Source organism: Callorhinchus milii, unplaced genomic scaffold (genome assembly GCF_018977255.1).
Source record: "Callorhinchus milii isolate IMCB2004 unplaced genomic scaffold, IMCB_Cmil_1.0 Scaffold2, whole genome shotgun sequence".
Taxonomy (NCBI): Eukaryota; Metazoa; Chordata; class Chondrichthyes; order Chimaeriformes; family Callorhinchidae; genus Callorhinchus; species Callorhinchus milii.
In genome coordinates, this window is record NW_024704743.1 from 79,101,073 (window position 1) to 79,114,933 (window position 13,861).

A 13,861-nucleotide genomic window follows, 5' to 3' on the forward strand; every position below is an offset into this window, starting at 1 on the left:
TGCTACTTCCCATCTTTTGGGAGGATAGAGTTAAAACCTGGGTTAATATATACAAAACTACTGGCCATGACTTACTGCGAGATAAAATATCAACTTAAGATTTACATAATTAATACCTTTCAGTAAGGACAGCGTCTCAAAGAGCTTTACAGACAGTGATGATCACAAGGTAGGGATGTGGGAAAGTGAAGATGCAACCAAAGCCAATCAAAGATAGTTTTAAGCAGCATTTTGAAGGCAGAGAGAGAGGACTGGGGCCATATTGCCTGAAAGCTCATCAACAGATGTGGCGGGATAGAGGGGGTGAGGGACATGCAGCAAGTGAGAGTTTGATCTTCAGTCAGTGCAGAAATTACCTTTAATAGAGACAAATCCTCTACTGTTACACCACAGTTAAGCTAATTAAATTGATCTGAACCGGACATTATTTGTAGGACAATTTGGAGCCATTCGAATGCATCACTAATAACTACCATAAAAGTGCAGTGCAAAAGCCATTTGCTTGATTTATTGAGATTGTTTCTTGAGATATCCATTACATTCCTGGAGCCCCGTTCTCCCAGGAGTGGGGATAGGTACAAGTCACAGCCAATATGACATTCAGGAATACTAAAAGGCAATAGATTCAGCAAATTAGTGTGGCCTTTGAATAGGAATTTTACTTACATTCCTAAGAAGTGACACGACTGAGTGATCCTTGCAGGCAAGCCAAGTAATAATCCTTGAATTTGATATAGCGCTTTTCACGTTGGGAGGACGTCCCAAAGCGCTTCACAGAATAACTGTAAAGTGAATTGACTGTATATTTGTGGGCAAACGCGGCAGCCAATTGCGCACAGCAATGTCCCACAAACAGTCGTAGATTGAAAATGACCAATTTATTATTGTTTTGCTTTTTGGAGGGATTATTATTAGGCTCTGTGTGGAGTAAGGAAACTTGCCCAAGGTTTCGCCCTGATCTGCCGGGAATTGAACTCAGGTCTCTCGCTTGCAAAGCGAGTGCTCTAATCACTGAGCTACAGGACTCCACTAATGTTAAATGAATCACCATGAACCTGAAATTACTGGGATATTATTTGCAGTACATCCAAGACAAGTTGCCTAATGGTGCAATATCCAATTATTTGTTGGTAAACAAGAAAAATGATCAGGTGCCATGAAAGACGCATTTTAAATTGAGCACAATGCAATGTTGAAAAAAAACAGCCAATTAGTTTTTAAACAGATTTCACATTTAAAGACGATAAAGTTGGTAGGCTCAGGTATTCAGTACCTTACCTCAAACACAGCCAAAACCTTCGACCATTTGTTCATTATCTCCCACATCGACTACTCAAATGCCCGCCTCACTGGTCTCCCCAGCTCCACCATCCACAAAATCCAGTTAATCCAAAACTCCCCCCCTCCCCCCATACTCACCAGCACAAAACTCCATAACCCCATCACACCAGTTCTCGACAAGCTCCACTGGCTCCCTATCACTCAACAGAACGATTTCAAGATCCTCACACTCGTTTTCAAATCCCTTCATGTTCTGGCATCTTCCTACCTCTTCGACCTGCTTACTCCTCAACCCACTACCCATTGCCTCCGCTCGCCTGGCTCCAGCCTCCTGCTTGACCCTCATGCCCTCCATTCCACCATCGACAGCCATGTTTTCAGCCACAAAACTCTGGAACACGCTCCCTCAATGCCTCCGCCTTACCTCGTCCTTCTCCATCTTCAGGTCGGGTCTGAAGATCTTCCTCTTCAAGCGTGCCTACGGTCACCTCCCCCCAGTTCAGTGTGGTGCTCTGCTACTGTCAACTCTTTGGGATTCTACCCTGCATGAGGGGTGCTGTATAAGAACAAGTTGTTGTCTGAAAGTTGCTCCTATTACAATATTATATCATCACTAATCTCTCTTGCCCTGCACTAGCCACACACTGCAGACTGGAGTAAGCTTGTTGGAGAGAAACAAAATAAGGGCACAGGCTTTTTTGCAATAGCTTGTTCCATTTGGCTCTGCCACATAAGAGACATCTGTTCCTTACAGAAAGCAGAAACAACTATCCACAGGAAACACATTTTAGATGTTGAAGTACGTCTTCCTGCTAGTCATGGATCCTCGAAGTCTGTGCCAACTACAGTACATGCCTGCCCTGTGGGCAATTGCTTCCATTTGAACCTTTAAGAAATCTGATATACTGTACAGCAGATTCTGGACTCAATTCAAGGCAACTCCAAGATGGCCCAGAGCAGCGAAATGATTAGCAGGAAATCAAAAATACTGTAAAGTGTTCTTGCATTTCTCTCTGCTCTGCACAAGAACTTTTCAGGATACTGCTGTGGTCCAAGTCACATTAAATCTACTCACAGGACTAATCCTGGCATTTAGTATAGCACCTTATACGGTCAATTCACTGTACAGTCTATTCTATGAAGGGCTTTGAGACGTCAAAAAGACGTGAAAAGCGCTAAATCAAATGCAAGGATTATTATTATTATCACTTTGTCGAGATGTTTCAAAGCACCTCATTAGACATAATGTAAAATGAATTGTCTGTATTTGGTGGGCAAAACGCAGCAGCCAGTTTGCGCACAGCAATGTTCCACAAACAACCACGGAGTGAGAGACCAATTTTATGGGGGTAGGCGGTGGAATTGTTGGCCAGGACAATGGGAGGAATTCCCTTCTCTTTTCAAATAGCATCACGGGATCTTTAACGTCCTCCTGAACAGGCAGACAGGACCTCAGCTTATCATCTCATCCAAAGGATGGCACCTCCCTAATGCAATGCAACACAACCATAGCACTGCATTGGAGTATCAGTTCAGAGTCTGACTACGATTCCAAGTCCAGACAAGAGGCTTGAACCTCAAAACCTTCTGACTCAGAGGCAAGAGTTCTCCAACTGAGTCAAGCTGACACACAATTGCCGCAAATTCAATATTCATAACACGCAACCACTGAAACACACCCAATATTACAAGCCTTCAGCAAAGCGGAAGAAAACAATCACAGCATTTCAAAGTGCTTGAATAATTCCAGGATATTTGACAGATTCTCATTTCACAGGTAAACAGCAAAATAAGTTAAAAATATAATTACAACATGACCTCAACTATATATTATGCTACCACAGAGAACTGTATTGCCAGTCATGTAGTGGTGTACCTCTTCAAGGTTCAAGATTGCACATCGATTATCTCATTAACTCAGTGTTGAAAGATGTTGCCAAACAAATCTACCGTGGCCACTCACCTGCATCAGCTTCATTCATACAAAAACTCAAGGTTAAACCAGAGAGACTTTGTTGTACAGAAAGTCTGTTTAAAAACAACAAGCAAATGCTAAGGGAATTGACAGAGCAAAACTTCTAGCATCAATGGTCAGCTGGTTTATGACAAATGTATCACCGATTGATAGAGCACTACAAACTTGTGGGTTTAAAATTAGACATTTGTAATTTATAGATAAGAATGTACCGGTAGTTGCTTTGTCTACAGTTTATGGTTGTTATGGTCAATTTATTTTTAATTGTATTATTAAAGAATTGTTCTTTCCTCTCCTACTCCCACCATTCCCTGTACAAGTTCCTCTAATCCACCTGGGTAAATATGATCCACTGAGACACATTGCTCAATCTATTTTTATTGACTTTTATTCAAGCCAAGAAAGTAAGATTAGATGAGAAAACTTAGATAGCTAAAAGTAAACGTATAGCAGATTGCACCAAAATATTTTTTTATTCAAGATTTGGGAACATTTGGAAAAATCTAGCAATCAAGGTAAGCAAAAGAAAATGTTGGAAGAATATTTAAATTTCATCAGACAGCACAATTTAGTAATGAGAGAGCTCCAAATTATAATTGCAGAGTAGCCGCAAAGTCATTTGACGAGATAACGGTCAGAGTGCTACCAAACCGAGCATCTCCTTTGGGCGACAATAACACTGAAAATGTGCATAAATCCTGGAAGCATGATTAATGCATTGGAATACAGGCTTCATGGACCAAATGAAGCCCTTTCTCATCTCCTTTTACAGTAATACCTACACTTGATAGAGTACCTTATCACACAAGCGAGAAATCTTAAAGTGCTTCACAGGATATACTGTAAACTTCATGTGGCTTCAGCTGGCAGGTGCACAGATGACTTTGAACTAATTTGCTGCATTAAGTGAATTTGTCACTGAGGCAATCACAGCACTTTCAAATCCTCCTTTTTTTTGACCTTCTGCTGACAATTACTAAACATAAGTAATAAATCAGTTAAGTACTTAACATTCCAGGAATGAGGAGGTCCTTGGCCATTGCAAACATAACACCACTATTTAAGAAGGGTGGGAGAGAAAAGATGGCGAACTATAGACCAGTTAGTCTATAGTAGGGAAAATTCTTGAGTCCTTAATTAAAGATGTTGTTATGGGATTCCTGGAAGACCATAACAAGATTATATCAAATGCAAGGATTATTATTATTATTACTATTAGGCAGTCAACATGGCTTTACAAAAGGGAAGTCATGCTTAACTAATCTTTTAGAGTTTTTTGAAGATGTATCTAGCAGGTTAGATAGGGGGGAACCAGTAGATGTAGTATATTTAGATTTTAAAAAGGCATTTAACAAAGTGCCACACAAAAGGCTATTGCACAAGGTTAAGGCCCATGGGATTAATGGGAACATATTAGCATGGATTGAAGAGTGGCTAATGGGTAGAAAACAGAGAGTAGGGATAAACGGGTCATTCTCGAATTGGCAGGATATGACTAGTGGAGTGCCACAAGGATCAGTGCTTGGCCCTCAGCTATTTACAGTTTACATCAATGATCTAGACGAGGACATTGAATGTAACGTATCTAAAATCGCGGATGACACTAAAGTAGGTGGGAAAGTAAGCTCTGAGGATGATGCAAAAAGATTGCAACGGGATATAGATAGGCTAGGGGAGTGGGCGAGTAGGTGGCAGATGGAATTTAATGTGGGGAAGTGTGAAGTTATTCACCAAGGTAGAAAAAATAGAAAAACAGATTATTTTCTAGAGGGGGAGAGATTAGATAGTGTTAGTGTTCAGAGGGATTTGGGTGTCCTTGTACACCAGTCTCAAAAAGTTAGTTTGCAGGTGCAGCAGCAACTAAGAAGGCGAACGGCATGTTAGCGTTCATTGCAAAAGGTTTAGAGTACAAGAGTAGGGAAGTCTTGCTGCAACTGTATAGGGCCTTGGTGAGACCGCACCTAGAGTATTGTGTGCAGTTTTGGTCTCCTTATTTAAAAAAGGACATACTTGCCCTCGAGGGGGTGCAGCGTAGATTCACTCGGTTAGTTCCTGGGATGAGGGGACTGACCTATGAGGATAGGCTGAATAAACTAGGGCTGTATTCTCTAGAGTACAGAAGAATTAGGGGAGATCTTATTGAAACATATAAGATTCTTAAAGGGCTGATAAAGTAGACACTGAGGGTCTGTTTCCCCTGGTAGGAGAATCTATAACCAGGGGTCACAGTCTTAAAATTAAGGGTCAGCCTTTTAGAACAGAGTTGAGGAAACATTTCTTCACTCAGAGGGTAGTGAATTTATGGAATTCACTACCCCAGAAGGCTGTAGATGCTCAGTCCTTGAACATCTTCAAGGCTGAGACTGATAGATTTTTTAAAAATAGAGAAATTAGGGGATATGGGGATAGGGCAGGTAATTAGAGTTAGGTCAGAAGATCAGCCATGATCTTATTGAATGGCGGGGCAGGCTCGAGGGGCCGAATGGCCTACTCCTGCTCCTAATTCTTATGTTCTTATTGCACAAAACTGCAGCAATTTTGACAGCAAAGATGATCTGATAAGTGGCAACCGCAACCAAACTGAGCAAAGACCCACATTTATTGAGCAAATAGTGAAGGTAGCGATGATGAGCAGTGGTTACATACCTGAAAATGGGTTGTACCCACCCACCACCAGAGGATAAGGAAAAATGCCCGGAAGGAGGTTGTTTGTGAATTTAGTTGCATTCAAACAGTGTGGTACTTTTTCCTCAAAAGTAAAACTGTCAGTGCTTTTTTGCAGAGATAAAATGAGTAACAAGTAACATTCCTAATATTCACAATTCCTTGCAATAATCTAGAATTAAGGGATCGAGTAACATAATCCAGCAACAAAGTGTTACATGCCGATTTCAGACAAGGAGCATTGCACAAATTAAATACAAATAAGGGTTTAATTTCCTTGGTCAGTGCGGCTAGATCATCCTGATGCAAATTATTACTCTTTATAATATCTGGGGTATAGACGTTCCAATGTAATGCGCATATGAATAAGGAAAAAAAACTGGTTCAGGAAGGCGTCATCCTACTTGGCTTGAGCAGACTCTCGATTGGGAGAGAGGAATTGATTTGGCATTACAGACATCAGCACACTGACAGAACAAACCTTTACATAGATGTACACCATCAGACTATAGCACTATTTCTATCATGTCTTCACAGCCATACATTCTAATAGCAAATACTACAAAATAATTTCTGCCTGTTACTGAACTAGTGCCCAAGTCACATTCCTAGTTTAGGTGTATGTGATACTCAGGTCCGCTTCAATGCCTAAGTGGCAAAGCCTGCTAGAACATATAGCACAGGTGTCACGAGGCTTCAACCAAAAAAAAACAGCATTGAATCAACACTTCAAAACTTCTGCAACCACAAATTGTATTTCTTACTCGCTATTGCAAAATTCAATGTTAATGCCAAATAAGTCCCCAACCTAAATCCGTTTTCCAACTGAGAAACCCAGGTAAGCAAAAAAACTTAATGCATGTCAGCAAATCACATAAACCATTAGAGGTGAATTGAAATACTGAAGACTCATAGTCTGGACAGATTTCTCAGGGAAGAGTTGATCAGCAGCTGGACTGGGAGTCTAAATGGGCTGCAGTGACATAGTGAATAATAGTGCAATAATAGTGCAACAGGATATAGGGATTTGATTAAATAGGATTGATTGAATACTCCTGCATTTGTGGTGGCTCATCCCTCTCCTGGAGCTCAGGAATCCTTTCAGGAATCCTAGAGGAATTTTCCAAAATGACTCTCACCCCCGCAGAACAACACAATTACATTTGTATAACGCCTTTCACAAGCAGTGTGGTTAAAGCTTTGGATGGGAAACGGATTTTATTGGCCACTGAACCTTTTTCTACTCTTTCGTTTCCAACTTTGTGTGTATATGTATCTACGGATCAGTCACAAATCATACAGTCAGGCATACAAACATTGCTGGTACATTACAACACAGCTCTAAGGTATTATTTTCTTCGAAGACAGAACAAAATGAGTACCTCAAGTATCGATCATTCACATTATATGCACAATTCGATTAGCAAAACTACTCTCTTGTAAAACATCACAAATGCAAGACAATACAAATTTACATTTAGATAGCATCGTTCACATCAGGAGGACGGTCCCAGGGATCTTAATCATTTCTTGACACCCGAGCTGGAGGTGGGACTCAAGAGGGCGAGGAGGATTGAATACTGCAAAATTTCACAATACCATTCATTTAAATACTTTTTTGTACCAAGTGCACGCGTGCATTGCTCATCAGCGATAAAAATAATTTTAAAAAATCCCCACAGACTTGGCATCTCTTTGGCTCGGTGGCAAACTAACAAAGGCCGATAATGCAATGCCATCGGTTTCAATCCATAACTTTTGAGTCCCATTTCCAGACACCTTCGCGACTCCTCAGCGAGGAACCAGGAGCCATGGCACTGAATGCATTGGTCTGCGAATGCGCTCAAGCCCCCAAAATCCTTAAATGGGGGCAAAGCTTCCGGTAGCAATTTGTCACCTCACTGACCCAAACAAAATGCAGCCCTCCCCCTCCCATCAGGTGCCACTCCCGAGCTCTGAACTGCTGCCCCAACGAAGTCAGGAGAAATGCTGCGACGCGCTGCAGTGAGAGCGCTGTGAGTTGCAGTGACTGACGGCCGTCGGGGGGAATGGAATGGTTTCTCGTTGCAGTTTTACAACTTTCTGCCCCGGGTCGTGAGGAGAGGGTAAAGCCACGGAAACTTCACGCTCACCGTCGCCCCCCCCCACACCCCACCGCAGCTCTGATCGCCGGCGCGCACTGAGGCGGCGTCCGACCCCCGGGACTGGGGGTTCCATTTCCAGAACTCGCCTCCGGTATTCGGGAATAACACGGGGAGTGGGGGAGGAGGGGTGGGGGGGGGAGTGTGTGGGGGGGGAGGGGGGAGTGGGGAGGGAGGAGGAGTGGGGGGGAGTGGGGAGTGGGGGGGGAGTGGGGGAGTGTAAGAGAGACATTTCATTCAAACCTAAAGCGAAAGCGAGGGAAGCGCCAGTGCCAGAAACTTTCGTGCAATGTAACCTTCCGCAGATCATACAGACCGACAGCCGAGGCTGAGGCTGAGGCGGTCAGTGTGTGGCGGTCAGACAGCAAACACCACCCCCTCAGCTGCACCCACTGTCGGGTCCCTCTCCCCCCCCACCCCTGTCCCTCTCCCCCTGTCCCTCTCCCCCTGTCCCTCCCCCCCTGTCCCTCTCCCCCCTGTCCCTCTCCCCCCCCTGTCCCTCTCCCCCCCCCTGTCCCTCTCCCCCCCCCCCCCTGTCCCTCTCCCCCCCCCCCCTGTCCCTCTCCCCCCCCCCCCTGTCCCTCTCCCCCCCCCCCCCTGTCCCTCTCGCCGCTGCTGAGAGACTCCTCTTACCTTGCGCTGCGGCCAAGGACTCGAACCTCCGCAGCTCCCTCAGCAGACCCGCCCTCTCGGTCCAGTGGAGGCTGCACACGAAGTCGCGGGATCCCTGCTCCGTGCTCAGCGGCTCCACCGGCTCCTTGGCCGAGTGCGTCCCGAAGCGCCGCCGGCGACCCGAAAAGGGCAAACCGCCCAGACGGAGGGGAGCGGCGGCGGCTTCCCGTCCGCAGCAGCAGGAGGAGGAGGAGGCGAGGGGCAGAGCGCGGGACAGCCTGGAGAGCAGGAGCAGCGGCAGCGCCATGGCGAGCGGGAGCGGAGCACAGAGACCACCGGCACTAATGGGAGCTCCCGCGCGGGGGGGAGGGGGGAGGGGGCGGGGCCGCGCGGGCGGGGGGCGGGGCCAGGGGGCGGGGCCGCGGACTGACTGACTGACTGGCACGTGACACGCGCGCGGCCGCCAGCGCCAGGTTCGGAATCTGGGCCCGCGTTCCACTGGGGCCGCCGCGAGCGCCTCGGCTCGTCCGACTGCGCCGCTTGTCGGGCAACAGCAACGGCGGCGGCGGCACCGGCAGCCTTTTATAACGCGCCCCCTCCCTTCCCTTCACGCGGGGCAGCCTCTCGGAGGCATCCAGCAATCGGTCAAAGGCAAACCAGGAAACCAATTCAATTTACAATGTTCCCACTTTTTTTTTCCTGCCAACCAGCGCGTGCGCGAACACCACACACACACATCGCTTTTTTTTGCCGTAAATGTGATTATACGCTTTTGTTTTTTGCCGGCCCTGCAAATGTGCTAAAACAGAAAAAAAAAAGAACCTGCGTGAGGGAAGGGGGTGGGTGAGAGGATTTTTTTTGCACGTGTGTGAACACGGGTGGAGGAGCTCGATGTTCCGCAAGGCCGAGCAGAATAAAACCAATCAAACGTGGTTCAAATTAAAAGAGCAAACGAGGGGTGTGATTGTGTGTGTGTGTGTGTGGAGGGTGAAGGAGGAGAGTCTCTGAGCTGCGGGACTGAAGATCTAATGCAAACTCGCACTCAGGGTCAGTTGTCAGATCGGGCGGGTTGTGCTGTTGGGATAAAAGTCGGCTTTGGGCGGGTGTCTTGTCTTAGTGTGTTTCGGTTTCTGATTGAAACCTGCAGAACTGTCCCTGAGGCGCTGCCTGACAGCGAGCGGCCACACACCGACACACACACACACACACGCACACGGCGCCCGTCAGGAGATTGTCCCCGCCCAGCCCCTCCCGGGGCATGCTGGGAGCTGTAGTCTCCGTCAGTCCATCCCTGGCGGAGGGTCCGGGGAACTACACCTCCCGACACGCACCGCGCTCTACAGCTGTGTCGCCCCCCAGTGAACATGATCTGTGGCTCTTATTATTACAGACCGAACCAAAGAGAGCCTTGAGATGGAAAAAATAAGCTGTCAGCCTCCCGTGCCACTTAATTGCAGTCATTGGCAGGGCGTGTCCTCCCAGACGATGATGTTATTATCATGCCCCTGTTTTTCCGCTTTCTCACACAGCACTGCTGTTGTAGAATATGTTTAAAGCGGTCTGTAAAGGCGTACTGATCTGTAAGAGCTCAGGGGGGCTATCCTGCAAGAGGGGGCGCTATATAAATGCAAGTTGTTGTTGTTGTTGTTGTGATAAAGACGAGACTTTAAATAATACCAGAAACTACACATTACTCTTTTTACCATCAGATGAAATAATATTTTAGAACGCACTATTTTGTCTTGTGCTTTCCCACTGGGTTGGTGAAATTTTAAATGATTTTTGTAACTTAAGTCAGGAGCACATCTCAAATCATTTCACATGATTTACTATGGAGTATAATGGCTGTACTTTTGTAGGCGAACATTGGCAGTCGATTTGCACACAGCAATGCCCCACAAACAGCTATGAAGTGAGCGACCAATTTTATTTGGTGGCTTGTCAGCCAGGATTCCCTTCTGAGAGAAAGGACTCCCTTCTGTGAGAGAAACTCCTTTCTCTTTTCAAAAAAGTGTCATGGGATCTTTAAGGTCCACTTGAACAGGCAGACAATCCTCCAAATAAAATTGGTTATTGTATACACTCTGGAACTCCATCCCAAGGTCCCTTTGCCTCGTTTCCTCCCTTGCATCCTTCAAGGCCGGTCTCAAGACTCTTCTCTCCAACTATGCCTTTGGTCTCCCTCCCATCTCTCTGCCTTCCCTCACCCCTACACCACCCCTCCCCCATGCTCGGGCCCCGACATCTGACTGTTCAGCGCTTTGGGATGTCCTCCCGACGTGAAAGGCGCTCTACAAATTTAATTTTGTTGTTGTTCCGCATTCGCCTATAAAATACATAGTTACTACAATTAAGAATAAACTGTCCTTTGAGACAGTTTAAAAAATGTTAAGGATATCAAATGAAAGGATTATTAGTATATGCAAGGCTGGCCTCTTCCCCTCCAGATTAACTCTACCAATACTTTAACTTGTTTACGCTCCACTCCTCTGGTTCTGGCCTTCTACACGTACCTCGACCCCTCCTCTCCATCATCGGTGACTGTGTTTTAAGCCAGTACTCCCCAAACCTACCTCAAACCTATCTTGCTCCCTCCTTGCCTGTCTTTATATTATACCTGAAGACCTTTCTCTTCGACCATGCCGACAGTCACCTCCCCCTGACTCAACTTCAAGCTCTGCCACTGTTAAGCACTCTGAGACACTACCCTGCATGAAGGGTGCTATATAAATGCAAGTTGTTCTTGTTTTTGTACCAGTACATTGCCACGTCGGGGTTCGATGGAAGGAAAAGTGTCCAAAAAACTTTCATATTGGTGATCCATAACCACAACATTTTAGAGTGACACACAAGGTAAGGACTGGGAAACAGCCGTTCCTGTCATTGAGTGTTCCTTTCTTCCTGAGTGAAATCCTTCAATGTAGCTGTGTTAATAATTTGACAGGAAGTGGTAAGATTATAGTGTCTATTCCATTAATCTCAAATATACATATGAGACAAACGGTAAAGTTCAACAATTTGTATTTAAACCATATGACATATAACAACACAATAGTCTGCACCATACAACGACACAGATATACCAACCAAATAATTGAGAAACAACAGCATGCATTCAGGAATTGCTCAGTACTACAATCAAAACGATAAGTCTGAGAACGGACCTCAATATATACAGCAGAGGTCAGCTCCTGGAAATCCCTCAGGAACAACTGATTCAGTAATACAAAACTTAGTAGGGACTGGCACCCGGTAAACCTTCGGACACAAACAATCCTATAAAAACAATACTGAATTACAGAACTATCACACAGAATAGCTCCTGTAAACTCCCCAGAAACAATCAGCTCTCAGCCCAGCACCTCACCCCGTGCTGCCTAACCTGACTTCTGCATTTCAAATGGAACAACCATTATTATTTGTCCGCCTAGCAAACAGAACCAAAAACATATTAACCACTATTCTTCCTCTTTCACTTTTAATAGTCACTTTCTTACTGGAGGTAAATTCCCTCACCTCTGTACATTTACATAGATACAGTAGAATCGATATTGATTCGACTGGGAAGTGCACTAAGCCTCTACACAACTTCAACTATTTTAAAGTTACATCTTTTATGTGTTTCTAACTCCATCTTCCCTTGCACAGAGATAGCCCCCACCCTTTGTAGGCTGCTTTACACAGAGCGATGTGGACAACTTCTGGTCAGCCTCCCACAGCCTGCTTGTTTCTCAGCCTTGAGACAGGCAGGTGTCTGACTGCAGCCTTTTCTTTCTGTGGTCCATTGTTATTGCATTTATGCTCAAGGACCCGATTACTCATTATCTCAGAGAAGATTTCCTGCCCAGGAAAATATGAAATGTAATCAGAAGCTAACCTCAGCCCTTCCAGCAAAGCTACATTTATCCATTCAACTATCAAACCTTCTGGAACATTCGGTTGCTGTTTGAAATATATCATTTCCGATACCAATGCATCTTGAAGTGATGGTCAATATATTTCACTAGCTGTGAAAACAGTACCAGCTTCTGGGAGAAATGAAACTTTGGGCTTTTTTTCTTTTGAAGATGTATCACATTCTCATCCCCTGAGGGACAACTTTCTAATAAGAATAAAATCACAGCTTTTCCCAGGGCAATGTTTTTTGACAAAACTACAATGAAACTGCAAGATGTTGCTTTCCCTTGAAGCTGTGTTTGCATCCCAGAGTCCTATGGACTCAAAATAGCAAATGAGCCAGAAGGATAACTCTTTCCCAGCTTCTCATTTGAATTTCACTTAATTTCATTAAAAATGCAGGCTAGCATATGGTGCATAGAAAGTATACGCCTGCTCTACAGAACAAACACAATCTGCAGCTATGTTGTACTTGCCTAATAATGGTAATTATTAGTGCAGAAATTATTAGTGTGTCAGTACATAGAGAAATGTGACCAATCATGCATGCACTCATCATGTTTCATTTCATTGTTCACCACACCAGTAATTTCTTGTTGTGAAGGAAACTATAGAGCTACGACTTCAGTTATAAATCATTTTAGGAGCAGTCTGTTCCTTTAATGGTTCAGAGTGCATTTATCCATAGTTGTTTTTTTTGTATCATTTATAAAGGGTGTCCTTTCCATTAAGTGATGTTTGGACCGTTTGTTATTATACTGAACCAGGTATGAGTTGCTGAATATTCCATTCAGATAGTCAGTTGCAGAGAAATGAATTGCTATGTGAAGTAAAATGCTAGAATTGCAATCTTTTCATGAACTCACAATCTTTTCTCCCATTTACTTGTGGAAAAGCCAAATGTCTTGAAATAACTTCATCCATGAGGACCAAACATGAAGCAGTATAAGTATATGGCAGCACACAGAGAGGGAGAGTAATGTAATACAGTACCATCTTGCCTGTTTAATGCTTAATTACTTTTATAATAAATAATGAACCTTGAATTTTATTATACATCATTTCACATCAAGAGGAGAGCATCTGGGCAATAGTGATCATAACATCATTAGATTCAGAGTACTTATGGAAAGAGACCATCTATGGTGAAGATATTCAACTGGAAGAGGGCAAATTTCAGTGAGTTAAAAAGCGTCCTAGCCAAGGTGGACTGGAAAGAAAGATTGGTAGGTAAAACAACTAAAGAGCAGTGGGAAATCTTCAAGGATGAGATAGCTCGGGGACAGAATAA

At 44.5% G+C, this 13,861-nt stretch overlaps 1 protein-coding gene across 1 annotated transcript in view; it reads right to left on the reverse strand.

Moving 5' to 3' along the window:
• tmem65 (transmembrane protein 65) overlaps positions 1–8,980 on the reverse strand; it is a 30,022-nt gene extending 21,042 nt beyond the window's left edge. Inside the window, exon 1 of the mRNA XM_042346999.1 lies at positions 8,695–8,980. Coding sequence (XP_042202933.1) covers positions 8,695–8,980 — 286 coding nt within the window. The remainder of the gene's footprint in view (positions 1–8,694) is intronic.
• Between the last annotated feature and the right edge of the window lie 4,881 nt (positions 8,981–13,861).